The following is a 27,324-nucleotide window of genomic DNA, read 5'->3' on the forward strand; positions in this document are numbered from 1 at the left end:
TACACACCCTTAGGTCCTCAATTTTAATACATAAGCCAATAACATTGTATAGTTTTTTAAATTAGAGTTGAACACACACCTTTAGACACAGACAAATGATACAGGGATAAAAAATGTTTTTTTTTTCTCAAACTTTTATTTTGAAGAAGCAGAGTGGACATTTCTCAAAAATGTGAATTTTATACCATCAACACAAGTCTCATGAAACTTCTACAATACTATGATTTTCTTTCTTTCTTTTTTTTCTATCAGAGCATTAAATATGATAAGTTAAGAGCAAAAAACAAAAGACTACAAAGAAAGAAAACACTTAACAAATATCATCTTCCACATTTGTCAGGCATGTTTACATTTCTATATGATTTAAGACCCTGGCTGTAAATGTCCCTGTCTTCTGAAAGGTCAGGTGTTATGTAATGTGATCTACTATTAATATATTACACTCTATAGTGGAAAATATCTGTGTTGTGTTGCTAATACTGAGCTAGTTAAACCAGAACGGTTTTTTTTCTGAATCCTGTTGACCAGCAACACATCCAACCGATTATTTACAAACAAAACAGTTGACTCTTTGCATTTACGATTAAATCTTCATGATATGTATTTGGCTTTAGGATCTACATTTTTTAAAAAGCAGTCACTTGTTGGAGAATACAGGCAATCTCAGGTGATTTCAGAGTACAGGGTGTTCAGCCTCAATGCTCCCCGGGAACAGGTCTCCTCTTAAAACCACTTTATTTAGTAACGGAAGTTTTGAGCCAATGGCTAAAGATTGCCATACTCTACAACCAATCAGAAGTTCGGATGCTCCCGTTCTGCCAGTAAGGAGCGACCCCATTGGATATGGAGTAGCAGGAAAGGCTGTTTCTCTACTCTAAGTGGATTTAAGGGGTTGGGAAGAAGAAGGAGGACGCTTTTTTAACGTTAGTACGTCGTAAAAGGTAAGAAGTCTCTTATTAAAAAGTTTTATTTTAGCATAGCGTGATATATAGAATGACGTTTGTAGCCAAGGAAGCTAAAATGTTAACAAAAGAATGGCAACTAGTCAAAATGCATGTGTTGGTTCATAACCAACCAGACAACTATCTACTAATAACTAAACCAACCAACTCGTGTTCGTTTGATTTTACTCGCTTGGATGCCTCTTTAGAAGTTAGCATAACCAGCGGGTTACACCAGCTGACCGCAGGAGTTTAGAAATGTAACGAAATGACAAATGTAATCCAGCCAATGTGTTAGCAGTAGGTTTAGCTTAGCTAGTTAGCTCGACCCTGGTGCAAGAGGAGAATGTTGTGAACAGCGTGGAGTCAACATGGACAGAAAACGAGCTTCATTTAGCTAGGAGTGCCAACGCTGCGATACCACAGTAGCTTTATCCAGACACGAAACCACCTTGTGTTCCCTAACCGCCCGCCCTCACGTCACCACCTAGCACCGAACTCTCAGCCTAACTCACACAGACAGAGATACAAGTTTGTCCCGACACTAAACTGCAGCACACACCAAGCAGAAGGATCCAGCGTGGCTTCAGTCAGCGTGGGGTGGACAGTGCGTGTTGTAAACTGAGTTCTCTGATGGATATTAACCGAAAAATGTACACTTGTCTCTGTTTACACACTCATTGCTAACCTGAAACTGCGGTGAGGTAAATGAAAGCTGGTTGTAACCGCAAAGAGACTCGAGAGACATCACGTTGACACAATATTTGCCCTAAGTTTTTTTTTTTTTTTTTTTTAATTTATCACTCAGGTGTAAATACATCCATCTGTATGATCAGAAATGTGCTGAAACATGTAATTTAGGCCTGAAGTGTTGAATTCTAAAGTGTGTACTCGTTGTTTTTCCAAAAGTGTGCGTGTATGAGGGTATGGAGCACCCTGCACACCGAGGGGAGACCATGCCCTTAGGACTGCATGACAGGTAACCTTTTAAAAATCACCTTTTAAGTTGTTGCAAAGTTATGCTTTGTCTGGTATTACATTTCCCTTATGAACAAACAAGACCATATTGTTCATTTTGAAGCTCTAAAAACACATTGAGGAACACATCATCAAGCTTCTCTAAAACGGCAGGGTTAACACTTACACCAGGGGGGTATTCCAGAAAGCAGGTTATGCTAGCTCCCACGGTAAGTTTGAGGCTAAGGAAGTTGATAACCTCAGTTTTCGGTTCCAGAAATGGAGGTGTGTTTCAGGGTATGTCAAGTTGCCATAGCAACTCATGCTCTGAACATAACCTGGTCGGAGCAGGTTTAGTTGAAGGTTAGTTTGTTTACAGAGAGGTGAAGCAGCATGGCGTGTCCATTTGAAGATGATTTAGTGGATGAAGAAGCTCAGATAATACTTTTTCCACCGTGAGAGGGTGATAAGACCACATATGGATGTTGGAAAATTCAACTTTTTTACTTTGATCTAACTTAGTTATTTGCTTCAGTTAAGATAAATTATTTTTTTGTTAAGTCAGTTTAAAAATAACACGTAGTTATCAGACAGTTATTTTACTTTCATTCAAATTAATTCAATTAAGTAGTTTGGTGCTGCTGTTAGATCGGCACCGCAAGGGATTGTGGGATACCATTTCCTTTGCCAGTCTGGACGGATTTTGATTTAAGTGTGGGTTTTTGACCAAATTTTTTTAGTTGTTTAGCTGTTTTACTGTGTTTTGCCATGTTTTCCTGAGTTATTTTGTCCTACTGTGCTTATGTCTCTGCACCATGAGTGAGAGTGAAGGAGAGGATGAGTTTATATCACCCCTACCGATCATTAGTGTAATGACAAAGACGGAGAATTCTTTAATGAATTTGAGCGCAATGTGCATTTTTTCCTCGTCCTTTTTATTGTTGTAAAAATGAGCATATCTGCCGGCTCATACTTAGACATATGATAGATCAAGAAATATAATTAATTAAGATGGAAAAAATATTAATTGAATTGGAGTAATATGACATTTAGTTTGATAAATACATACATTTGAGTTGTATAAACAATTATTGAGTTTTATAGACGTAAGAAATTAGGTTGATTAAATTTAACTCAATTATTTGTTACCAATAGAAGTATTTCATTTAAGGTGGCAAAATTGGATAAGTTATATATATGTATGCGTCACAAGGGAAATGGAAATAAGATCAGAAACTTGTGCGTTTACTTTGTCTGTTCTTCTACTACAAGCAGAAACTCTTTCTTTTGACGATGCAGCTGTGTTACTTTTTTGATGGACGTATAATCTTCATACGCCGTCATTAAAATCTCAGACTCCGTCTCACTAAAGTATTGGGCTCTCTTTGGTTCTCCACGCGTTTCCATGGTGACTCCGGAAATCGGCGATCTATTGAGAATGTCTTTATGTACCTTCCGTGCACGAGCATTAACCCAGGGTTACCAAGTCGAGCGTAATTACGCCAACTCGTATCCGGTCTTCTGGAACCGACATACCCAGAGTAAGCGAGTTCAGGCGGATTTCAGCCAGAGTTCAGGCTTAAAGTCAGGCTAGTTTAAACATGCTTCCTGGAATACCCCCAGGGATGTCTCTGTGGATCAGTGGCCAGCAGGACACTTAGGCTTCTTGTTGGTAGAATACCTGATTCAGGCAATCAACTCTAGGTAAGGATTAAAAATAAAAAAAAGGCAAGACAACAGTCCCAAAGAACTGGAATTGGACACTCTAGAGCTGATAAAGAATCTCCACTTGCAAATATACATTGTTTTGAGACTCCAGTGAGAATGTATAGGAACTCTTCACAACGATGAATTTATGCAAGTCTTATTAAACTTTTTTATTTTTTTTAACCTACATGTTCTAAGAAGGTAGTTATTATATTTTCCAAGCATATGACAACAATTGTTATTCCTGTGTTTGACAAAATTCTGCAATCAGTTGAAAAAAATGACACTACCAAAGATCAATGCCTGATTTCCATAGAAATCCACTTTTCTTTTATCACATTTTCCTTCTTTAAAACATTAGTCTGGCATCACATGATTCACATTATTAGTAAAATATGAAATGAAAATATTTAGCAACAATAGGGGATTGTAGATGCCTGAATGCCTTTGTACTTTCAGGTGCTTTTAGACAAACAGTAAAGCTAGTGTGTTGTGTTTAATCATTTGGCTGTCAGCCCCTCTTGTGGTTGTGTTGCGTATGCCCCCCTGAACAGTGATCTCCTGCAAATCAAGGCTTGTGGAAGCAACCGTTATTAAAAAGTGTCTCTTAGAAGATTTAGTTAAACGCTGAACTACTGCACCTTTGGGGGTTCCTTATGCTTTAGAGTCTATTGCATAAAGTTGGCTAATTCGTCACTATGTGACTGAAACCTCTAAGTTGTTTTAAAGATTAACTCTTGACTTATTGCCACAATCCTCGGTGTACAAAGACTGAATGTTTTGTATTTAGCTGAACCTGGCCTTGGTGTGTCAAATAGACTCATCTTTATCAGTAGCTGACCTCCAGTAGGGATTTTTGCTGTAGAGCAAAACCACTATTTACAGACTTCTACTCCTTTTAAAAATGTTAGAAGCAGTTCAAGTGAATGGCGTGCTTGCTTGTAACAGGATTACCATTGTTGTGACACTGGCACAGCATTAAATCCTTTAGTCATCTTAAGGGCTTGTCTTTGGAGGCATCCTGTATGCTGCTGTTGTTGGATTTGTAAAGGTAACACAAATCTTGACGTTAACAAAAAAAAAACTAGTTTTCACGGCATGCAGTGTTCTCAAGTTATGAATTTTAATGTCCAGCTATGATGAAACTGTAATATCCTAGAGATTGTGGGGAAAAAGTGGCTGTGGCCCTTTTTAATAATTGATACTTTATCTATCCCACAATGGGGAAATTCTTCTTTGCATTTTGACCCATCCCCTGGGGGGAGCGGTGAGCTGCAGACTAGCCACGCTTGGGGGGGCCACAGCTGGCTGGGGAGAGCGGGGATCGAACAACCAACCCTTCAGTTGTTGGACGACTGAGTTGTTCTACCGCCTGAGCTAAACTGATTTCTGGGTCGTTGTTGTTTTTGTTTTGTGTTTTCTTTCTTGAACAGGGAAAGAAGGTATGCTGCTAGAAGATTTTTTTTTTTGTTGTTGCATTCATTAGGATGTACGTACGAATAAGAATTAGCCTTAGGGTGTCTATTGTCCAACCCTGTTGTTTGAGGTTGGATTTAGATGACAGTTCTGCTTTGACATAAAATTCTCACAGCTAGTTTCTTACACTGTCAGATGTTTGAGCATTGTTGCATTAAGTAGCCATTCCATTCCTACCTTTTGAGGTGTCTCTGTTGCTTTAAATGCCCAGTTCTGCAACAAAACCTTTATGTTGCATCTCTGATCTGCACCAGAAGCCGTCTTGCAAGCAGAAGAAGTGTGTGACACTTGTGCGACATTGCTGTGAAAGATGGTGATATGAGGACGTTCTGAGATGACACACTTGAATATTTCGTAAGGTTATTGACCTGTATTTTTCTTGGGTTGTTGTTTTTCCATGTTGTGTATAAAACTGCTGGAGAGGAAATTGAAATCTTTCCAACCATCCGTGCCCCTGCAGCTTCTTAACACAAGCACACCTGGTCCAGGTGATCAGCAGCAGGTAGAGCAGGGATAACTGGAAGAACGGTAGGACATGGGCCCTCGAGGACTGGGCTTGAGCAGTCGTGTCTTTAAGAAGTGAACAGAATCACTTTTGCTAGAAACAACAGTTTTTCTGCGGTGCAGCACAGAGACATGAATCACATCTGTTTTCAGACTTTTGTCTTGAGTTCTATCTTGCTTAGAAGCTTATGATCATTGGATGCTCACTGCTGCTAGCTCACACTTACTTTCTCCTTCTAAGGATTTCTAACTGCTGACCATTGTTACAACTTGGTGTTTGCAGTATAAAGTAGATATTAAATGGAAATATAAATATGAAAAATGAATATTGATCAGTTTCCACCAGAATGGTCTCTGTCACTGTAAATGTGACCCCTTTAAAAAAAAAAAAATCACAAAAGTCCTTGACCTTGTAAAATCTATTACTGGTGCATTTATATTTTGCAATAACAACCAATCCCATCGAACCTAAAAATCGATATCTTAACTATGTAAAAGTTGCTGACCAATACTGCAAACCTGGAGAAGGAAATGAGTTCTTCACAAAAATAAACACTCTTGAATCTGACAGCTGTAATGGCACTGGGCTTTCAATATTGATTACAATTTAAGTAAAATTGAGGATTAAAGATGTAGCTCTGAGCCTTTCTACCTTCATAAACGATGGAATGAAAGCAGCCTTTACATTACATGCACTATAATTATAACAGGCTTCAAACCAGGAGGGAGGTGAAAGTGATGGCAAGGTATTATTTGAGGACAGGAGCTGGAAAATGTACTGTTCTGTTTATAGCAGCACTAAAGCTGAAGGGTCAAAAACAACCTCAGAAGCAGCTTAAGTTTTTGCCTTACGGTTTTTTAAAGAATCTTTTTTGGTTGGAAAGTTAGACACATTTTTACCAACATCAGTTTAAATCACAAGCTTTTAAGCTGTAGATTTTTTTGTGTAACACGGAATATTTCAGAATCAAACGTATTAAAGAAAACTTAATGAATTTAACATTTTAAGAACTCGTCTGAAATATTTGCTAATGAAATCACAGATTTTAATTTATATTCAGCAGGTGATTTTAACACATGCGTATTTTTCTGAAGTTTTCCACTGTCGGGTTTAAGCAACAGCAGGAAGAAGGCGACAAGTATTCTACTTTTCTTTGGGGGTGGGGGCCTCCTCAGGCCTGCAAACACTGCACTGATTTAATAAGCGTAATAATAATGGATTCGATTTATCTTTGCTTTTTCTTGGTGCTCAAAGCGCTTACATTTTGTCCATTATTCATTCACTCCTCATTCAAACTTGGTGATGGTAACTACCTCACCTGTCCTGGGGCAGACTGACAGAGGCCTGGCTGCCAGTTTGCGCCTACGGCCCCTCTGACCATCACCGGGATCATTCATATGCGTTCACACACACCAGTGGAGCTGGTGTATCAATTACTTAAGGTGTATCAATTGCTTCTGTATCAATTTCTAATCAATCTTTGTTTGCTGCTCTTTGCGTTTTCACGCCGTCTATGAAATGTTTTGTTTTCCCTCACAAAGGAGTTGTTTCTGTTTTCTTGCTGAAAAACGCCCCAATGAAAAGAGGATAGTCTGTACCAGCTGTAAAATCAAATTCAAACCTGCTGAAAAAACGACAGATTTACTAAAGGGGAGCAGATTAACCAAAAAGTTACCCCCCCCCCCCCCCAGTCTGCATCCAGTTTTTGATACATTTATAAATAAAATTAGAACAAAAACAGCCTAAAAACACAATGTTTTGGATTCTTGCCATTGACCGTCAAGATTCAAAACTCTCACAAGGGGGGTTGGCTCTCCCACACACTTTTCTAGCATGTAGTTGGATCATACACCAGCCATTGATGGATACGCCTCAACTTGAACTGTAATCAGAACAGCAGCACCATGACTGTACTCACTCTGAACCTGTTGACCGCAGAAATGATTACGGTAGTGTCTCTGACTCAGTAGAAGCAACCAGAGTTTGTTGACTGAACTCCTCAGGAAATCCTAGGGGTGTTTTGGTGCTTCCACAAAATATTCATCAAGTTAACTCTGCTAAAATCAATGCAAAATAGACTGATGGAAGGAAGAAAGTGGTTTTTAAAGGGGCACATCAGCATTTTAGGGACTTGTAGGCTTTTGAACATTTTTATATTGGTGGTTTGAATTTGTCTCCCCTAAATATAATTAACTGTTAATTTAATATATAAATTTTTTTTTTTATTACACATTTGTTTAAATAAAGTACATCATTTTACTCTTTTTACGGTTATGTTTTATGATTTGGAGCTATTCCAAAACTGTAATTCTCCTTTTTTCCCAACAAGGTGGCACTGTTGCTCAGCCACCATAGTGAAAGGAGGATGGGAGGGCAGAGTTCCCCCCCCACCTCCTCCTACCATGAGAAAGCTGTGAATGCAGCAGGGTGAGTAGTTGCGCTGGATGCAATCTATTGGCTTCTCGCTGCCGCTGCTGCTAAAGTCGCTACCCTGAGTGTAGCCCGCTCAGCCTTTACAAGTGCGCCTCTGCAGCTGCCGGTGCCACCGCTGCTCTCCCTCCCCCTTTAAATGGTGTGGGCAGAGTGAGATGGAAGACTGCATTGGAAACCTCTTCATGGAAATGGTCTTTGCTGTTGGTACTGCTGTAGCACCATTCTGGTGACAACAACATGCCGTTGAAATGGAAAAGCGGTTCTCCTGTCAGCTGGAAATTCCCAATGCCAGTTCTTAAGACGTCCAGGTCCTCTCCCCTTTCGCCTGCCTACATGTGAGTAAGCGCACGGTGGTTCTGACGATGGGCAATGGCAGTTTATGGATTTTTTATTTTTTTTAAAGATGGTTAGCTTTTTATTTATTGAATTGCTATTTTAAATGAAACTGAATCTTGTAGCGGATTGCGTTCTCCAGCGTGATTGTAGAGGATCCGCAGCAGCGGTTCTTTTCCCAAGCAGAGGGACTCGTTCTAGTCCTGACACGGCGAGCCCCTCATCCCCGACTTTTGCCCTCACGCGTTGGCTATGTTCACGGGGGAGCAAAGCCTCTGCAGCTTGGGAGGAGCCTGCCTTTGTCAGGATGTCTGGCGTGCTCTGGTTTAGAAGCTATTGTCATCTGCTACTGTTCAGGAAGGGGGGGGAAGGGTGGAAAGGGTGTGCTTCACGCCGCCTCTCGCCATCCTCTCTTTACACCTGCAAGCTCCGTTTGACCTTTGAACATTAACACCGCTACCATCCGATGGATCCAGATTTCTGAGGAAAACAGGACTCAACCCAAGATAACTGAGCTGACTGCCCCAAGAAAATTTCCAAGCAACCATGCTTACTCCACCAAATTGGATTTATGCAGTCTCTGGTTCTCCTGGAACTTCACTTAGCAGCTTAGGAGCTTAATTTCCTTTTTTTTTAATTTCATTTTTTAGTCCATAAGTTCCAGAAAATTATGTTCTTACCCTTTTTTTTTGTATATTGTCTGTAAACCCTATTAAAATGGTTTAATCAGGGATTTTTTTTATTGGATATTCTCATTTACAATCTGTTCATAAAATAGCATCAAACTCTATGAATTGGACAGTAAATGCAAAGTTGCAATATTTGAATGTTTGAAAACCATCAAGTGTAAATCCCTGCAGCCCCACAGGCAGGAAGGTGGCTTTTATAGAGGATAAAGACACGATGAATATGTACCTTTTAGTTGGTCTTAGGTTATTAATTAAGAATTTGTTCTGTGCTGCTTCGGCATGAACATCCTGCCTCCCACTGACAAGTTTTTTGCATTGGCACCAGAGGGCTCCTTGCCAGCCTTAGCGGTCCATCTCCCCAGAAGGAGACAGGGTTCAATGCTTCTTCATACAGCAACTTACTAGCTTTAACATTTGTCTGCCAAGAACACATTTTAGAGTGGAAAATCATGGAGTTGATTGAACGTTTTATGCATATCCTCACTGAAAGTACTAGATTCACTTCAGTTGGTCATATTTGTTATTGGTGCTTGCATAAATGCCTTCAAGACATTCAAAAAAAAAAAAGAATTGCTTTGTCGTATTTTTATTTATGCCACTGGGGGGGAAACGTAATTAACCACCAGTTGTTGACAATGTGATGGGTTTGACAGTTTGAAGTTATGTCATTAAAAACCTTTAGAGACTGAAGATTGCAAATGCTGAACATTGACGTCTGTGTGAATGGAGACGTTTTTGAAGTGTGTGTGTGTGTGTGTGGTGAATTGTGCTCTCACTCAAGCAGAATGCTCAGCCATTGCTGCTCCACCTCGCTCTGCTCAGGGTTACCCTGCCCCACCACACCAACTACTATTTTGAAACGTGTGTGTGTGTGTGTGTGTGTATATACTGTGCTGTGTTTTCAGGCAGGCTGATATTGGGTCCCCAATTATAGGATGGTCTGTGGTCAAGGAGAAGTTGCTCTTTACTTAAGACATTTTTAACTTGCTCACTAAGCTGTTGGGAGGATACAGTGTTGTGTATTCTAAGACTGATGGAGCGCACAAAGGAGTGAGTTTTTAGAACGAAAAGGGCAAATCCAAGTCATATTTCCATTTTTATAGTTTTTCATTTAAGTCACAAACAAGTCTACATGTTTATGATTGGATTTTTTTTTTTCTAGGATGAATGTCACGATTTGTAGGAAGTTGAAGCTTTCGGAATACTCTGCTCTGTAAGAGTCGGCTAGGTTTACGTATGTTACTCAAATATGTCTATGAAGACTCTCATTCATCCAGGTTGATTCTATAGTAGGTTTAGGGGCTGTCATTTGGACTTAGTCCAGATGACAGCCCCTAAACCTACTACTATGATGTATTACTCAAAGTTGGAGAGAAAGGACTATCTTGTCTTTACCAATCACTTTGGTGTGGTGCTATTGAGAGCATTTTAGTTTCCCTCTGTTATTGTCTGTCTTTATTTAAAGTCTACTCAAGTCTTTATTTTTATTTTATTTTTTATATTTGCCTTTAGTATAAGACCCTACACCATTTTTAGCAAAGCAGATTTCTATAAACATGTTGGCAGCCTGAGACTGACTTTCTAAAAATGAGAATTAAGCTGACACATTTCCTTTAGAAGTATTTATATATTGTAGCAAGAGAAACGATCTTGTAATCAAAAGAGAATCTGCTCAGATTAGTGAAAAAAGAACAGCTTTGAAAGTTTTTCACTGACAAGTGAAGATGCTTCATTTGTCATGTAATAATGAAATGCATTTGCTGTTGGCGAGGTCTCACTGCTGTGAGATGATACCGTGTTGTGTGTGTGTGTGTGAGTGTGTTGTTTTCTCAGATACATCTCAATATTGCATAATTTCACGTGATTTGCTCTGACTTTCAACAAAAGACATTTTCATGCCTAAAAATACATCAAACTGTGATTATTTTTTATTTATTTATTTTTTTTATCCTCCAAAGTTTCACCACACATCTCACATAATGTGTTAATTGGATTCAGTAAAGGATGTTATATCAGCGATGAGGAGTGAATATGCTAATCACAATCCTTTAAAAAGAGAAGCCGAGTTATCAGAGATTGATGTTGGAATAACGTCTTGCAGATAAGAGGGATTATTGTAAATGATTAATAGGTTCTCAGTGTTTGATGGTTATATTTTCCACTGTTGACATAAGCATGAAAAAGATGAAATATATTTTTCTAAAAGTACTTTTGTCAGTGTTTTTTTTTTTATTATTATTCATTTTTATTTTTATTTATTGTTATATATTTTGTATGGTGGATTATTATTTATTATTCTTTTTTCTTTTTTAATGTGGGTCAGTTTTCCACTTGGAGAATGAAGCTGTGGATGTGTCCTGCTGTAAAAATGGTTTGTATTAGCAGAGGAGCAGTTCCGTCTGACTCGCAGACACTTTCCAGAACAGGAAACGGCCACACAGGGATTGTTTCATTTCATTAAAACGTCTGAGGAGTGGTTGTGGTGGGGGGGGTTAGACACAGGTGGTCTGTCTGGCATAGCAACAAGTGAGTTCACTCTGGTAAAACGGTCATATCTATATTCACCTCCCACATGCACATACCAAGCTACTTAAAGATCACTGATGATGAATTTGGGTCAGGTTTAACTTAAACAGCTTTGTCTATTTTTAGCTGAATAACCACATTTTAAAATTCTCTGAAGAAATCTTTAAGGATGCATTTGAAATGAACACTTGTGCTTCAAATAAGTTGAAACTTTATTTATTTTTGTTTTGTGCATCCTCCCCCTTCTTGCATTTTCCTTCCAGGTAGGAAATATGAGTTCTGAACCCTTCACTAGTCATGTTAAAACTACTTTTGGTGTTTGCGTTCCTTCTGTCTTTTTATGTTTTATTGCTTTGGTCTACCATGGAAGTGACGAGATTCCTTGTTTTGTTTTGTCCTCTTCCGAAGCCTAGGATTTTTTTTTTCCCCCTTTACTTGCATACCTTCACATCCTGAGGCTGTAAATGGTCTTATTCAAAACTGTACCACATCCAAATGTTTACAACAAATGAATATTAAAACAAGCAGTGTTTCTGCTGAACTGGGCTATTGGAGTGAGATCTGCTATTAATCATCTCTTGTGGGACAGTGACGGATTAAGCCCCTTTGTATGCAAAGGCTGCACCTCTCTGCCCATTTGAGTGCAGGCGGAATTCTGCTGACATTTCAGACCTTTATTGCTTTTACTCATATCTTACCTTTTTTTTCTTTTAATTTGTAGTTACGGGTTCATCCCTAAAGTGATTGTCTTCCATTTAGCCTGTAAATGCTGAATCGTTTACCAACTGAACAAAGTTGAGGTCCCTTCGGTCTAACTTTCCTGACAAATTCCTGTGATTCTGCCTTTTAGTTTCACATAACGGGTCTTGCTGGGTCATGTTCCGTCTGCCTGCATTCTTCAAGTTGAGTAAGCATTTAGCACGCTGACAGCATGGCAGCTCTGCTCACAGCATCACAGACAGTTATGATGGTTATTTTTGCTTTCATCCACTTGGTTTCAGTTGAAAATGTGTTTTGGATTTTGGCTGAGTTCTTTTTGATGTACAGTGGCCGTGACTACACGGATTGTATGGCTGGTGAGGGGAATCGGTTGATTTTTTTTTTTTTTTTTTTTTTTTTTTTCAGCTTGAATAGTCTTTTTAACGCTTACTGGTTCATTAGGCAGTGAGGAATCTGATTATGATTCCGGTCAGTAAACGCATCACTTCATTGTAGTGATGCAGTTGCCACTGGCCAGTAAGCATGTCTTTGTTGTGGGGTGTTTTGGATATATTTTTTTTACCACCAGAACAGACTATAAATGAATATTTTTTTATGAAGAAAATGTGAGCTCAAAAAAAAACAGAAAAATGGATGACTTGGATCCTAATGTTGTACAACTGCTTATGTGCTTCAAAGTCGTCCTAGCTTATTTGGGGTGCATGGATCCATCAGCCCTGATTTCCCTAATTTTTGGTGGATTCTTTGGTGGATGAATTAATAGGCTAGCTTTTTAAAGATCGGTGATCAGCAATGGACCGGAAAAATGTACCCACTCTAATGAAAATAGTGTTTTTGGTGTTTTTAAACATGTTTTTGAAGCTTTCTTTCATGATGCAGGACATAAAGAAAACTAGGCTTGAAACTGTGTTTGAGTATTTCTTTAGTTAAATCGTGGTGAATTGGGAGCAGGCGAAAAAATGCTGTTAGGAAAAGCTTGTAGTTCTGCCACCCTGCTCTGCTCCAGTACAATACATCCACTTACAGACAAATGGATCCATTAACGTCTTTGTTTTCCTCATCTGAGCTGGCATTTGGCTGGATAGCTCCATTATTCCTCTTTGTTGTTTTTTTTTTTTTTTTTTTTTTGTGCACCGCTAACGTTTGCTTGGGGTTGTAAGCTAGCGGGAGAGAGGCTAAACAGGGATCACTCCCGCAAACATTCCTTCCCATTCCGCTCTGCTGAAACTATGTCCTAAAAATCAATACAGGTTTTTTTCTATTTTGCCTGAAACGGCACAATCACTTTAAAGTAAGTGAAGTAAGTAGATCCATTGTCGCTTCCTAACTTTTCATGTCTGCCTTTTTCTGAAAGCTTTCTTTCTTTAAGGCTTTTAAAATCTTTCTTCGCTCTTTTATGATTGAAAAGACGAACTGTTTTTGGCTTACTGAACGTCACCTGGAGGAAGGATGTTTTCAGGACTTCCACAGACATGAAGCAACTTGACAAACTGTCAGTTTTGTTTCTACATGAATACTTTTCCAACCCTTCACGTTTTCACAGCTTTGTCATGGTTTATTTATATCCACGCCTATAGCTTCAAACTCAGGGAAAATAAAAGCATCAACTGTTACTGTACCATCAAACTCTTTTGGTGGGATGTTGTAAATTCTTAATTTTAATTTGAATAAATTATTTAAAGGCTTAAAAAAAGCAACCCAAGACTCATGCATTAGTAATCTCATCATACGTTTCGTTGGTTGTAGTTTAACCCCTTCCCTTAGGTTTAATGAACAGTCCATATTGAACTCTAATATCTATCTCTAACCCATCTTGGGTTTCTGATTCAACAATAGATTTACTTCATGTTATTTTAGAAACTCTAGCTGTTGTCTTCTGTTTTTCGTTCCGGCAGCCACCAACACACCTTTATAGTTTGGACTACCCATTCTCTCCTGGCTGCCTGTCCGACTTACCGCCTGACAGGGTAAATGTACAAGTGCATTATTGCCTGTGCTCTGTGTCGGTGTGACCGTGACTGCTGTTTTAAGCCATCCATGTTTGGTGGCTATAGCCTTTGATGACTTCTTCTAGATGTAGTCCATGATCATGACCCTGTAGGATGTTTCTTTAGCAGTCCCATTCTCCTTTGTCATTGAAAGTAACATGTAAAAGTTTCTTATTAAAGTTATTGTGAAAGGAACCTTTTAAAATGGGCTGGTTGCATAATAGTTCCCGCTTGCCTCTATTGGTAGATGAAGCTTCCATCTTGTTGTGTCTAGTTCCTTTTTATTGTTTGTGTATTGTGATGTTTTGTTGTTAATGTGTGTTAAATAGTTTAGCATGCCAATGAAATAAGTTGGATAAACTTGAACCTGATCTGATCCTAATTGTTTATTCATCAGATGCCTTAAATGTCTTTGACATATGAAAAACAGTGATTTATTTAAAAACGGCAGAACTGTTTGTTTTGAATGTGAAGAGACATGATCTGTCGGCTGCATATTGCATAAACATATCTGAGGCCTAAAGTGCAGTCTATTTGAAGAATTTAATAAACCCTTCCTTAATACAGTCTTAATTAAAATGTCAAAATCCAGATTCAATGTTTCTAAACATCACTTTCTTGTTTCTTTCAGTTGCATCATATTTCAGAAATACCGCTGACATTTGAGTCTTATAAGATTGTACTTTTTGTTTTTAATTTTAAAAGCCTTCTTTAGAATTGCTGTGGTTTATTTTATTTTTAAAGGATGGGATCTACACTTTGACACTGTATTCCTACATTTACACAAAACCAAACATTACGGCAGTTTTGTTCTAATAAGCATGCTTGTTTCCCTGAGTCTCTCTATTTCTCAAAATAAAATATTTGCTTTAGTTACGATTATAGAAATGCAAATGAGTTATATTGTTTTTAATCATAGGATTTGGGTTGTTGTTTTGTTTTAAATATAAATTAGATTACGGTAAATTTTGTAACTTTGTGTGCAGCTTAGATGTTCAGGTTTTCTACAACTATAACACTCAAAATGATTTTAGATGTTTTTCAAAATTGTGATGGTTTTAGATGACATGCCATCAAAGGTATAGCTGGCCTTAACTGCATGTAAAATGTGAGTCTAGTTATATTTAATATGTCCCTTCAAAATACAGACAACCTGCATTTGTAAAACCACACTGAAATCAAGTGTTCAGTCAGGCAAGGGCCTGGGTTAGTTCATTATTTACATACTCCCATTTAAAAACCATTAGTTCTCCCCATCTGATGTGCTCTGCCGTCTGGTGGGCCTGTTTGAAGACACTGTCGCTGCTTAGCTGAGCCAGACGTTGGCGTAAGAGAAACCGTGATCAGAACTGGGCCAATCATTGAATGAAAAATGATTACTTGTTATACCTTCAAGGCTCCATTGACGGTTCTGTCATCTCTGAACACTCCAGAGAGATTAGAAACCTTCTCTACCGTGCGCTTTGACATAATCCTGTGATACCTAAACTTGTGGGTGTCATGTCGAAGTGACTCGCCTGTGATTATTTTTTATTTTTTTTCCCCCATTACACTTTCATCTGATGCGGTCAAGCCAGGAAACATTTATGCATTGCTGTAAACAGAAAAAGATATTTATTGAAACATCACTTGCTTTAACTATGATTTATCTATCAACATTTAAAACATGCAGGATCTACCACCATCTTAACACCATAGAGAAGACTTAATAACAATAAAAAACTGTTATGACAAGTTAACATGATTTAAAAACTTTTAAAATTATTTTAAAGCCTGGAACGTAGTGTGTCTTTAGTTAGATGCCATCTTCACTGTTAAACTGTGTCATTAAATCTTCACAAGGACATGTAGAGAGATCGTTTTCTAGCTGCTTTCATTTACTGCTGCTTCACAACCACTGGACCTTGAAAACCTATTAAGAATTTTACATCTTTTGATCAGATCAAATTATAAGAAACATACGACCATTGACTATCAGTTCAGGCACAGATTCACACCCAAGTCTATTCACTGTTATGTAGTTAAAGACTTTGTAACTTCTACCACATGTGCCTTTTGTTGGCATCTGAATTTTAGTTTATCTAGTTTTATTTCCAGTTGTCAACACATTCAAAAGCACTAATGTGGAAATCTTATTTGGTTTTTCTGCACAAACCAAACTAAAGTATTTGATTTTACAAAAATCCTACCAATCTCATGTAACACTTGTTTGATATTTAAAACAAAATTCCTCTTCTTTTTTGGCGGTTTGTGTCAAGTTTTTATTGATATAACTCGCTATGCTTGAATATTGGATGGAGTATTGAAACCCGAAATATCAGAACTTGGACTGTCCTTTTCCTTCTGTATTAATAGCCTTTCCATTATGTTGCATGTGAGTTGTGTGAAAAATGCAACTTCTCGAACTGCAATAATTTACCACAAAGCTCCTTTTAATTTTGCTGTAAGAACAAAACGTAACATTTGATTCTGTAATGGTTGGAAACACTGTCTCTTGGAGGTTTTGCAGTGGTTAAATTTGGTAACTATGGTAAAGGAGTCTCATCAATTTCAGACTTTATGAAACATTCATTTCCATGATGGAACTATTGTTGAAAATTTGAAATGTATTTTTTGCATGATTGACTATGAATGGATTTGGAAGAGGTTTAAAGCTTGTTTTTTGTGATGTGAAATGTTTTTTTTTTTCTTTTTTTCCTTCTTCCTTTTAGAGTTTAAAAAATGTCAGCAGTAAAAGCTTCACATTAATGGATTTGTAGGAAGTTTCATTTTCCTCAATGGGGCTTGGATTTCATAACTGTCCACAATTTATGTCTAGAATTCCCAATAATCAATAAAAACAATCTTTTGGGATGAAAAAAAAGAATCTTAGGGCTCCATGTGTGATCTTTTTTTACTTGAGCTTGCCAAAAGACATTTAAGGATCTTGGTGAAATGCCTTTTTGTTATCTCCAGCTTTTTCAGTCTTGCAGTTGGTTTGTCCAACAACTAGGTTACTAAAACGTCCTTTTATGGAGTGTCACTTTGAGAACTTATGTCCTAATTTTTAAACCTAAAATTAGATATAAACCAAAATGCTTGCAACCTTACTTTGAAGTGGGGGAAAAAAAACTTTGGTCTTTTTTTCTTTTTTTTCTTAATAGATCCCTTGTGGAGGACGACGACGCACACATGAAAGTCGCTCTTGGTTATGGTGATATGGGCATTTCTGCTCATCTTCAGGCATCAAAGACTGGAAACACTCGGTTCTTCACAAGCAACACTCACAGCTCAGTGGTTCTCCAGGTGAGACTTCACATCAATGGCACCGTTTCTTTTCAACATTTCAATATTTTCATTGTTAACACAGGTCTAACTGTAATTTTACCCCTCATCTGTTTCTTTGTTCTGCATGTTCACGTGTAGGCGTTAATGACGAACAATATTTTTACAAAGCAAGAAATATTTAACAATTAAGTGGCAGATCTTTCCAACAGAAAAAATCTATTGCCATATTCTGGGCACAGCATAAAAAATGTTTTTATAAAGAATATAAGTGTTGTGTTTTTTTTTTTTTTTTTTATGCTTTTAGTTACCGTATTTTCTTTCTGTTTACTTCCCTGGAGTCACTAAAATATTTACGGTAAATGTTTTTTTTTTTTTTTTACTGATTTGTGGGAAGTTCTACAAGTAAAGGCTACCTATTTTCCTGCCATATTAGGTGACATGACCTTAAAAACTGGGAAAAATTGATTTAAACAAATCATGTCCCTTGTTTACTGTATCTTTATGCTGGTAGATGTCTCCATTCAATATGATTCATTAGGTGCAGAAGGAGGCATCTGTTACACTATTCATTGATGCAATGTGACTATATCTTATTGGGATTTAAATAACTTGTGGAAAATGTTTTATTTTTTGAAACCACAGGACAAGAAGTAGGGAAAAGGGATGTTTAGGGAGAAGGACCAAGATTGGTCCTATAAATGTGTGTTATGAATCCACATACACAGATGCATAGTAACCGACTCTGAGGCTAATCCCTCAGTGGCATTTCATCAGCTCTAATCCTAGGAAATCATTGACATGATGACCATAAAAGGAAAGGTTGTGCGGTCACATTGTGCTGGTTTGAAGTCAGTTTTTCAGCTCCATCGGTTGTACTCCCTTGATTGGCCAGTATTGCAAAACATTTTTTTTAATTGGTCAATAAGTGGTACAAAAAAAAATCTTAAGCCCCTAATGTCAGCCAAAATCAATTGGCATGGATTTAGAATCTATCCACAAAGGTACCAACAATTTCTAATCTAAAGTTGAACCTCTTTACTATCTATTGAACTGGTACTCCCTTGATGTGTATCAAGTCACCCAGGATCATGGTGGAGCTGACCTGGCTCCTGTTATTTCTGCTCTCAAACATGCCTCAGATCAGAAAGAAAAGGTTTGTCCTTTGTTTGTAATGCTACTACATCGATGTACTAGATTATCAAACCTCAATGTTAAGTTCACTCAGGTAATTAAGAGTCAAATCGTATCTGATAACCTGAAGCATCTACAATTTGTGTTGCTGATTTGACAGCCGTTTCTGGCATTGGACTCAGTCCTGCAGTGCTAGTTATCCTTGGTCACCAGCTCCTTTGGCCGCTCATTAATCCTTTGTTGTCACAGCACAGTAAAAGAATGATAACTACTGCTCTCTAGCCTATCTGAGCCAACACACAGAGGGTAGAATCTGCTGTTCTGCATGGGGTTATGTGTTTGCAGGCAGACTTTTCTCAGTGATCATTACTGTTTTAGTTGTTGCTACAGTGTCAGCTTGACTTTTTGCATCCTGGGCGTTTGTGCTAGCTGTCATATCTCTAGTTTCATTAGGTGTAAAAAGCAGCATTTGCCCTGAGGAGATGAAGTTGTTTGAACTGAAGTGTACTTCATGGATTGAAATGATCTTTTTTAAATTTCCTTTTTACAAAAAAATCAACTCTTTCTTCCCTGTCTTCTATTAGGGATTTGACCAGCTTAGGATAGAAGGTTTGCTCTGTGATGTCACACTGGTGGCAGGAGATGGTGATGAAGCTTTTCCTGTTCATCGCGCTATGATGGCCTCCTCCTCAGACTACTTCAAAGCCATGTTCACAGGTTAGTCAGTCTTTCTAGGCTCATCAGGGTAATAGTCTGGGAAGGAAGATAAGTTATGCACATTCACTGTATTCCCTGCAGAAGCTGTGGGAAACTTTAAATGTTATTACTGCTGCTCTGTTTTCATGTGTTTCTTCTACACTAGTCCTGTGACTGTAAACTCAACTTTCCTTTGAATTAATTTTGCCCATCATGTGTGTTTTTGTAAAATGGTGCAACATAGAAAAGTCACAAAAGTAAGTTTAATTATTTAAATGGTTGTTCTTGCTTGAGACCTGAATTTAAGTCATTTTTCTTGAAGTCTTGTAGTTTATTAGTGTTACATTTAGGGTTAAAATATGTGTAGGCAACAGAGCAATGTGCATTTTGGTCGCACATATTACGTGTCGCCAACATTAATTTCCATCAGTTTTGGTGTTTGGCTGCATGTCATTCTGTCCAAATAACATCAGCCTATCCTAAAACCTCATCATTTCAAGTATTAGTTTTTTAAATAGTGTACCGGTATGTTGGCGCAATATGTGGATGTTCCCTTTTTGCTCACTGTTTTTGACCATAGCTGTCTTTTTTTTCTTTCATCTCTTTGTCCTGATTCAGGTGGAATGAAGGAACAGGATTTAATGTGCATCAAGCTTCATGGAGTAAACAGAATAGGCCTAAAGAAGATCATAGACTTTATCTACACAGCAAAGCTGTCTCTCAATATGGAGAATCTTCAGGACACACTTGAAGCAGCCAGTTTTTTACAAATCCTTCCTGTGCTGGACTTCTGCAAGGTTTTTCTCATTTCTGGGGTGAGAAGCCAGGCGCACAAACCACAACTTTCCAACATTAAAAAAAACATCTTTCCCATTGTCCAATCCTAAATTTAGCAAGAGATTTTAGAAGAAGGCAAAATCTAACAGACATTTTTATGGTTATCTTGCAACACAACAAATGATTTGAACTGCATTTCATTTTTAATGTTCACATTTTTGAATGAGGCATTCCTCTGGTTTCTTATCTTACACAAATATATTTCTGCACAAGTTTAATTCAGTTCTTTTCCTTCCATCTTTTTTTTTTAAGGTGTCTCTGGATAACTGTGTAGAAGTGGGGCGCATTGCAAACACTTATAATCTGACAGAGGTGGACAAATATGTGAATAACTTCATCCTGAAGAACTTCCCCTCTTTGCTGGGCACAGGAGAGTTTGTAAAGCTCCCGTTTGAGCGGCTGGCTTTTGTTCTGTCCAGTAATAGTTTAAAGCACTGCACTGAATTGGACCTGTTCAAGGCCGCATGTCGCTGGCTGCGCTACGAAGAAGGTCGAATGGACTACGCTTCAAAGCTCATGAAGAATATTCGCTTTCCCCTCATGAACCCACAGGAGCTCATCAATCATGTGCAGACGGTGGACTTCATGCGCACAGACAACACCTGTGTGAACCTTTTACTGGAAGCTAGCAATTACCAAATGATGCCCTACATGCAGCCGGTCATGCAGTCAGAACGGACAGCCATTCGCTCCGATAGCGCCCACCTGGTCACGTTGGGCGGCGTTCTGCGGCAGCAGCTGGTTGTGAGTAAGGAGTTGCGCCTCTTTGATGAAAAGGCTCATGAGTGGAAGGCGCTGGCACCTATGGACGCCCCTCGTTACCAACACGGCATCGCAGTCATCGGCAATTTCCTATACGTTGTGGGCGGCCAAAGCAACTATGACACCAAAGGAAAAACGGCAGTGGACACGGTGTTCCGGTACGACCCTCGCTACAACAAGTGGATGCAGGTGGCATGCCTTAATGAGAAACGCACCTTCTTCCACCTCAGCGCCCTCAAGGGACATCTGTACGCTGTGGGTGGAAGGAACGCTGCCGGTGAACTTGGTAAGGTCACGTCCTCACTTTTTGTTCTTTTGGAAATACAACAGTCTATTTTTACCCTTTTAATATCAAGCTACACACTTTCAGAAGACTGAACAAATGAAGCTCCAGTACATGCAAAAAATACTCTCTGTAATGCAATGCAACACAAACATTTGAACACATTCTGAGGTAATGACAGGGTTGTGGCTGGATACAGAGCTATGGGAGATAAAGCTGTTGGTGCCGGTTCATATCTGCGTCATTAGGACAATCAAAAGAGGCATACAGATATGTAGATCCATTTCTAGTTCATCCAATGACTAGTTCATAATCCATTTCTTCTAAATAACTGAAACCATATTTGTCTGGATTAACATCCCTCTGTTTACGGCTTTTGTCAACAGATGCTTTTATTTCTGAGATACTTATAGCTTTACTGTTGATCCTGACTAACCAATCTGGAATCCCTGCACCCATAACTGCAGACCACAAAGAGGTGCCACCCAGTACTTAAACTCGGCCATATAACTTCCACAGACAGTCGGAGGAGCCGTTCTCTTCTGGGTTATTATTAGACCAAAGAACAAAGCCCCAGTTCACCGACCGTCTACACGGCTGCCTCTCAGCTTCACGTTCCTCTTCACCACGTGTTATTCAGTCCTGTGCTTTTTAGATGGGCTTGGTGTTTGTTTACTTTGGAGGGGTTTCATGGGTGTGGTTATGCTTTTGCTTTCAAGTGTCCAGATGTAAAAGGAAATGCTCAGAGTGTTGGCATGGATATTTGTAGGGCTTTCAGTCTGCAGGAGAAAGCACTATACTTAATTTGTTGCTACTTTTTTTTGTCAGGTTTTACTTTACTTTTTTTTAAGTCATTAAATAATCTTTTGAAGGGAATTTAAAATAAGTATTTTAAAACTTTAATTAATTTCCTTTAAACATTAATTGTGTAAAGGGCCAGCTAAATGGTGTGCTTCCAGAGAAATTGAATACATTTACATTTCTATTTAATAATTTTTGTTTACTCTTTCATTCAACTGCACTTTCGTGGCATTCTCCAACGCTTGGCTCCTACTGTTTTTGAGGAACTTTTAATCATATTAGTTTTAGCTTTGGCAGCATAAGCATTGACATCTCGTGACATAAAAAAAAAAACGACGTGCATTTAACCCTAATATTTAAGAGGCTGACAAACGAACTCAGGATAAATTGCATTTTGCCCCAAAAAGTACAAATGTGACCCTATTTGACACCTAAATCAGCAAATTCTGTCTATATTTTTCATGTTTTAGCAGGTAAGTGAGATGAGTTGTGCATAAGCCAATGGGGTCTCATGGCTGTCAGTGATTGGATACTGTCACTTCTCATATGTGTTGTGTTGGATTTTTACTCCTTTTGCAAAAAGTCTTCAGACACCTAGATTTGTGTTTATATTTTAGTACTTATTATTTCCTGCAGTTGGTGCATTCTGATATTTAAATCTGTGTTTGAGCTCCCACACTGAGCCCCCCCCCACCCCCCCATGCGTCATTTGCTGCTATTTGTCCTCTTTAGTTGTCTTGACCTACTTTCTGCTAATATATTATTTTCTTCCCCCATTTTTCCCCCCTTAAATTTTTTTTAACCCCGGCTTTAAGCTACTGTGGAGTGCTACAACCCAAGGACGAATGAATGGACGTACGTTGCCAAAATGAATGAGCCACATTATGGACATGCTGGAACGGTCTATGGAGGCTATATGTATATATCAGGTAAGCTGCTGCATTAAATTAAAACTTCACTGTTTTTTTTTAACTATTATAGCAAAGTAGAAAATAATTCAAATCAGAATACAGACATTGCTGTATTTAATTCCATCGTGGATAAGACAGATCCAGAACATTCCGATAAGAATGTGGTTTGCTAAATTTGTATAGCTCTCTGTATCTTAAAAAAATATTGTTGTATTACTTGCAGACATGAGCAAAATTTCTCTACGCGTTGTGGTTTAATTTGTGCTTTGCATACGTTTAAATGCTGTAAGGATTTTGTGCTTCAAGCACCATCTAGATATGAAGAATGGGTGGACCTTTGGGCAGTTTGTTCTTGTTCTTTAAAGGAAGCATCAGCTTCCCCCCCCCTCCACTTCCTGCTATTGACAAAATAATACTGCAGTATGGAGATGAGCCCTAGTTTCTCAGTGTGACTAATCCAGAGCGATGCTACAAAAGAAGGGAAGATTGGTGGCAGAGAGGAATTTGGAAGGATGGTGCAAAGTAGAGGACAGAAGCCTGTGTAGGAGGTGTAACACAGAACGTACACTGGTAATCCCTCCTGGCCATGGGTGCAATAATCCTTCTGCAACACACCAGCAATAAACAGAGGTGTTGGAAAAGCATGGGCTAAAGCTGAAGCTTGTAAGTCTCCATCAGAGGAAGGAAACTACAATAGCAGTTTATTGTACCGTGCTGCAATTTTCAGAACTCAATAGAACAGAGCAGAGTTTTGCAAGAGGGCGGGACTGATCAGAGGGTCTTGCTTTCATCAGCATTCAGGTGTGATCTGAGCTGAACTGATGAAGCTCAGAATAAACCGCCCCACATTGAATGTGTGACTATCATTGTGACCGAGCTTTCCCTTTTGTGTTTACAGATTTATCACTGTGACCCCTTTCTGTTGGGTCATTTCACACACTGTAAACGTTCAAAACCCATCCTGTCTGTATGAATGATGCCTGTATGCGCATGCAAGATTTTTGTCTTTAGAAAACGCTTGAAAGGCTTTATTGAACTAGAATTCACCGTTCTACGTTAATGTACTTGATTTAATGCATCATTCTGGGTTTCTAAAGGGTGGTTTGTTTTTGAGATCTTGTACTGAATCATCAATGCTATCCTTATTGTACTGAATCTTAGCAAGCTGACCTGAAACCAGGAAGTATTGAACAACCTCCCAGAGACTAGTAATGTTCTGCTTTTGACTTTTGACTACATCAATGTGTAGCAACATCTTCATATCAAGCTCAAATTCGGATCATTTGGGTCCAATCAGACACTTATCTAAAGGTGTATTCAGACTGAAAAAATCCTTTATTCCGTATCGAGTACCGAACCTTGTGTTCAGTGGCGCAAAAAGTGGACATGCGGCATATGCGTCGGATAGGGGCCCCGGCCAAAGGGGGCGCCAAACCGAAGTTGTGAAAATTATTTATAGAATTTAATAATAATTTAATTTAAAGAATTTCTTTAACTAGATGTACAAAACACTGAAAAGGTTTTTATCCTAAGACTGAAACGGCACTAAATGATGATAAAGCTGTTCCTATGGGCAGGAGTAGAGAGAAGTACCGGTATGTGTGATGGTGGGTAAGTTGGTGTTTTTTTTGTTGTTTTTTTTTTATTGTTAAAAGTTTGGATAATTATTTTTTATGAGTGACTATTTAGTTTACAGCCTTTTGCTTTAAATATCACTTCGACTGAACGACATTTTGGATTTTAGTTGAACATTTGGAGATGTTTACCAACAATAAAAAATATTCTATTCTAGTACACAACTAACTTATCCAACAAAAATATAGTTTAAAATTAAAAATTTCTCTAATTTTACTTATAGTTTAGTCACTGTATGCTTTGAAAATCTTCCTAACAATGTTTATATGATATAGCTATGAGGATAAGAGAAAGATGAGAAAAGAGAAAAAGAATCAGAACAGATGGAGGAAAGAACCAGGTTGGTCTTATGGTCGAGGGCAAAGCCAGTTAGTACCAAGTATGTCATTTCAAATAGTATTCTTACTAAAAAACATGCATTAGCAAGATGTTTAATTTATTTAAAACATGAAATAATTGTTGCTTGGCCACATGATTTCTGATGACAAAGAGAGCAGAGATGACTTCAGGTAGGAATAATTAAACTATTAATTCACAAAAACCTAGATGCTCATTCTAGTTTAAACTTCTGCTGACCACCTGTTCACTTATTTTGGGGAAATAAGTGCAGACATACATGACAAGTCAGTGCCAACAGAAGAATGAGGAGAGATGTTTAGCTGATGATTAAGAGGGAGAAGAACAGAGAGGTACAGAGGTGGCCGCATACCCCTATGAAATGAGGTAGTTGCGCCCCTGCTTGTTTGGTCTGTACTCAGACTGGCATCAAGCGGCCCATTCTGTTACCGACCAAAGCTTGTGAACTAAACCACGTGACCAAAAATCTCTTCAGTCATTAGCCAGGAACTGTGCTGCGCTTTACAGATCTTATCAGGACAGTTCACTTATTAAAACTCTATATATCAATTACCAGTTTTGAACGTCAGGAACAAACTTTTCTTGTTACTTTGGTACGGTGAAGGCATGCTGCAAGCGGTTACTGGAAAGGAGACGTGCTGTGTTTGCTTTAACTCACAGGATGCTAGCAACTGCAGGGATGAGGGGACAACGGGGAAATGTTTAGGACACATAGATTGTCGGGGAAACGGTGTGAGAAGCAGTGTGTCACGTTAAAATTTGTTTAAATGACCCTACAATTATCAGATCACATGTCAATGAGTTGCTGTGTCTCATTGTTGAGGTTTTATGACATTATTTAGAAGAGAAGGAACTACAAGGTACCTGTTGGGGTGACGCCACGGGCGCGTGCTGCGTAACGAGACACAGAAAAGCATGCAAGAAGCTTTTTCAGAGGTGTTAAAATAAACATTCTAAAAAATTGGAACCATTTTTTTCTGTTTGATAACTTAATATTTGTCTGCAGCTCAAATGTTGCTTCATTCCTACTCGGTTTCCGTCGGCTGCGGTGGCTGTTTAGGTTCAGTTGTTCCGCTCCAAGGATGGACTGTATTCAAACTGAACAATCTTAAAGCGAACCAAGGCTCAGTCCGATTGGAAACGAATCGAGACCACCTCCAAAGATAAGACCGAGAGCGGTTCCTGGTCCCTGATTAGAGTTTATTTGGGTGTATTCAGACTGAATATTTGTTCCGGGTTATCAGGGAAACAAACTCTGGTTCACTTAAAGCAGACCAAATGGGTCCAGTCTGAATACACCCTAAAACTGTAAAATCAGACACTTATTTTCTAAGTTTTGTTTTCATTAAATGCATTTTATGAAATTAACTATGGTTAAGAAAAGTTGAATTATTTTGATTAAACCAGAAAGTTTGTTTCTTTGCTCTAACAGTGTGTTGAATAAGTTTAAGATGTCTATAATGTTCTGTTCTTGGACCAATCCTTGTTTTAAAACAACCGAGATTTAATTTTTTATGCAAGTATTGAAGCTGCCCGTTTTCAAAGCTTGAAAATTCTGTCAAAGTGACACAAAGTGACGCCTTCATATCCTGTCTGAACTACTGAAGTGCAATTCTTTGAAAAAGAACAAATACAGACATTTAAAAACTTTATTTACCTAAATCTTCATAGTTCAGGCTCAAGGCTACCTTAAAAATGTGATCACTTACTTTAACCTCACAACATTTCTGCGCTTTCAGATATGAGCCTTAATTCTTCGTCCCAGTATAAAATAAAAAGCTTTAGTTGTCAGCCTTTTTCCAGAGGAGCCAAGATGCACCATAGTCCAAGTGACTCTACTAATTGAAGCACATCCCAAAACATAGTTTCAAAAAAATGTTGTTTAAACTTCCCTTTTATTTATTAATTGCATGATTACCTATACAGTTGATAACATTTATATATTTGTGTTCTTGACTAATCTGTTACATTTTAATTGTAAAAGGGGAAAAGTTGAAATAAGCTGTTTGATAATCATTTTTAATCTGAGACACAAGGTTTTTTTTCCCTAAAATCAGCCTGCTGTGGCTTCTCTCCATTATTGCTGTAAAGCAGATTACACCCTGGTTTGTTTACATCTGGATTTTATAAACGTATAAGAAAAGGGCTTTTTATTTCAACTCATGCTTAAGCTTTTTGCTGTTTGGGTTTATTTTCATATTGTCCTTTGAACCAATGTGTTCACTGGGTTTCCACTTCAAGTACTTAACCCTGATATATGACGAAATTCTGTAAATTATTATTGCTTGTGATGAGAAAAAACTGCATAGATGCAGTTAATTACGAAAAGAAAAGCTTCAAGAAATGGCAGAATTGAAGAAGTTGACTAT

The 27,324-nt window shown here is 38.3% G+C and overlaps 1 protein-coding gene across 6 annotated transcripts in view; it reads left to right on the top strand.

Moving 5' to 3' along the window:
* The first annotated feature begins 542 nt into the window (after positions 1-542).
* klhl13 (kelch-like family member 13) overlaps positions 543-27,324 on the top strand; it is a 31,318-nt gene continuing 4,536 nt past the window's right edge. Inside the window, exons 1-8 of one of the 6 annotated variants that reach the window (XM_020708907.3) lie at positions 802-941; positions 1,851-1,920; positions 14,183-14,254; positions 17,419-17,560; positions 19,258-19,390; positions 19,988-20,184; positions 20,459-21,254; positions 22,868-22,981. In XM_020708907.3, the coding sequence (XP_020564566.1) occupies positions 1,868-1,920; positions 14,183-14,254; positions 17,419-17,560; positions 19,258-19,390; positions 19,988-20,184; positions 20,459-21,254; positions 22,868-22,981 (1,507 nt within the window). In that variant the 5' untranslated portion in view covers positions 802-941; positions 1,851-1,867. Of the gene's footprint in view, positions 942-1,526; positions 1,549-1,850; positions 1,921-7,915; positions 8,355-14,182; positions 14,255-17,418; positions 17,561-19,257; positions 19,391-19,987; positions 20,185-20,458; positions 21,255-22,867; positions 22,982-27,324 lie in introns of those variants that run through there. The other 5 variants (XM_078930656.1, XM_004076340.4, XM_078930657.1 and 2 more) reach the window with 5 other exon arrangements.

This window comes from Oryzias latipes, chromosome 14, assembly GCF_053564925.1.
Source record: "Oryzias latipes strain Hd-rR chromosome 14, Olatipes_Hd-rR_3.1".
Taxonomy (NCBI): Eukaryota; Metazoa; Chordata; class Actinopteri; order Beloniformes; family Adrianichthyidae; genus Oryzias; species Oryzias latipes.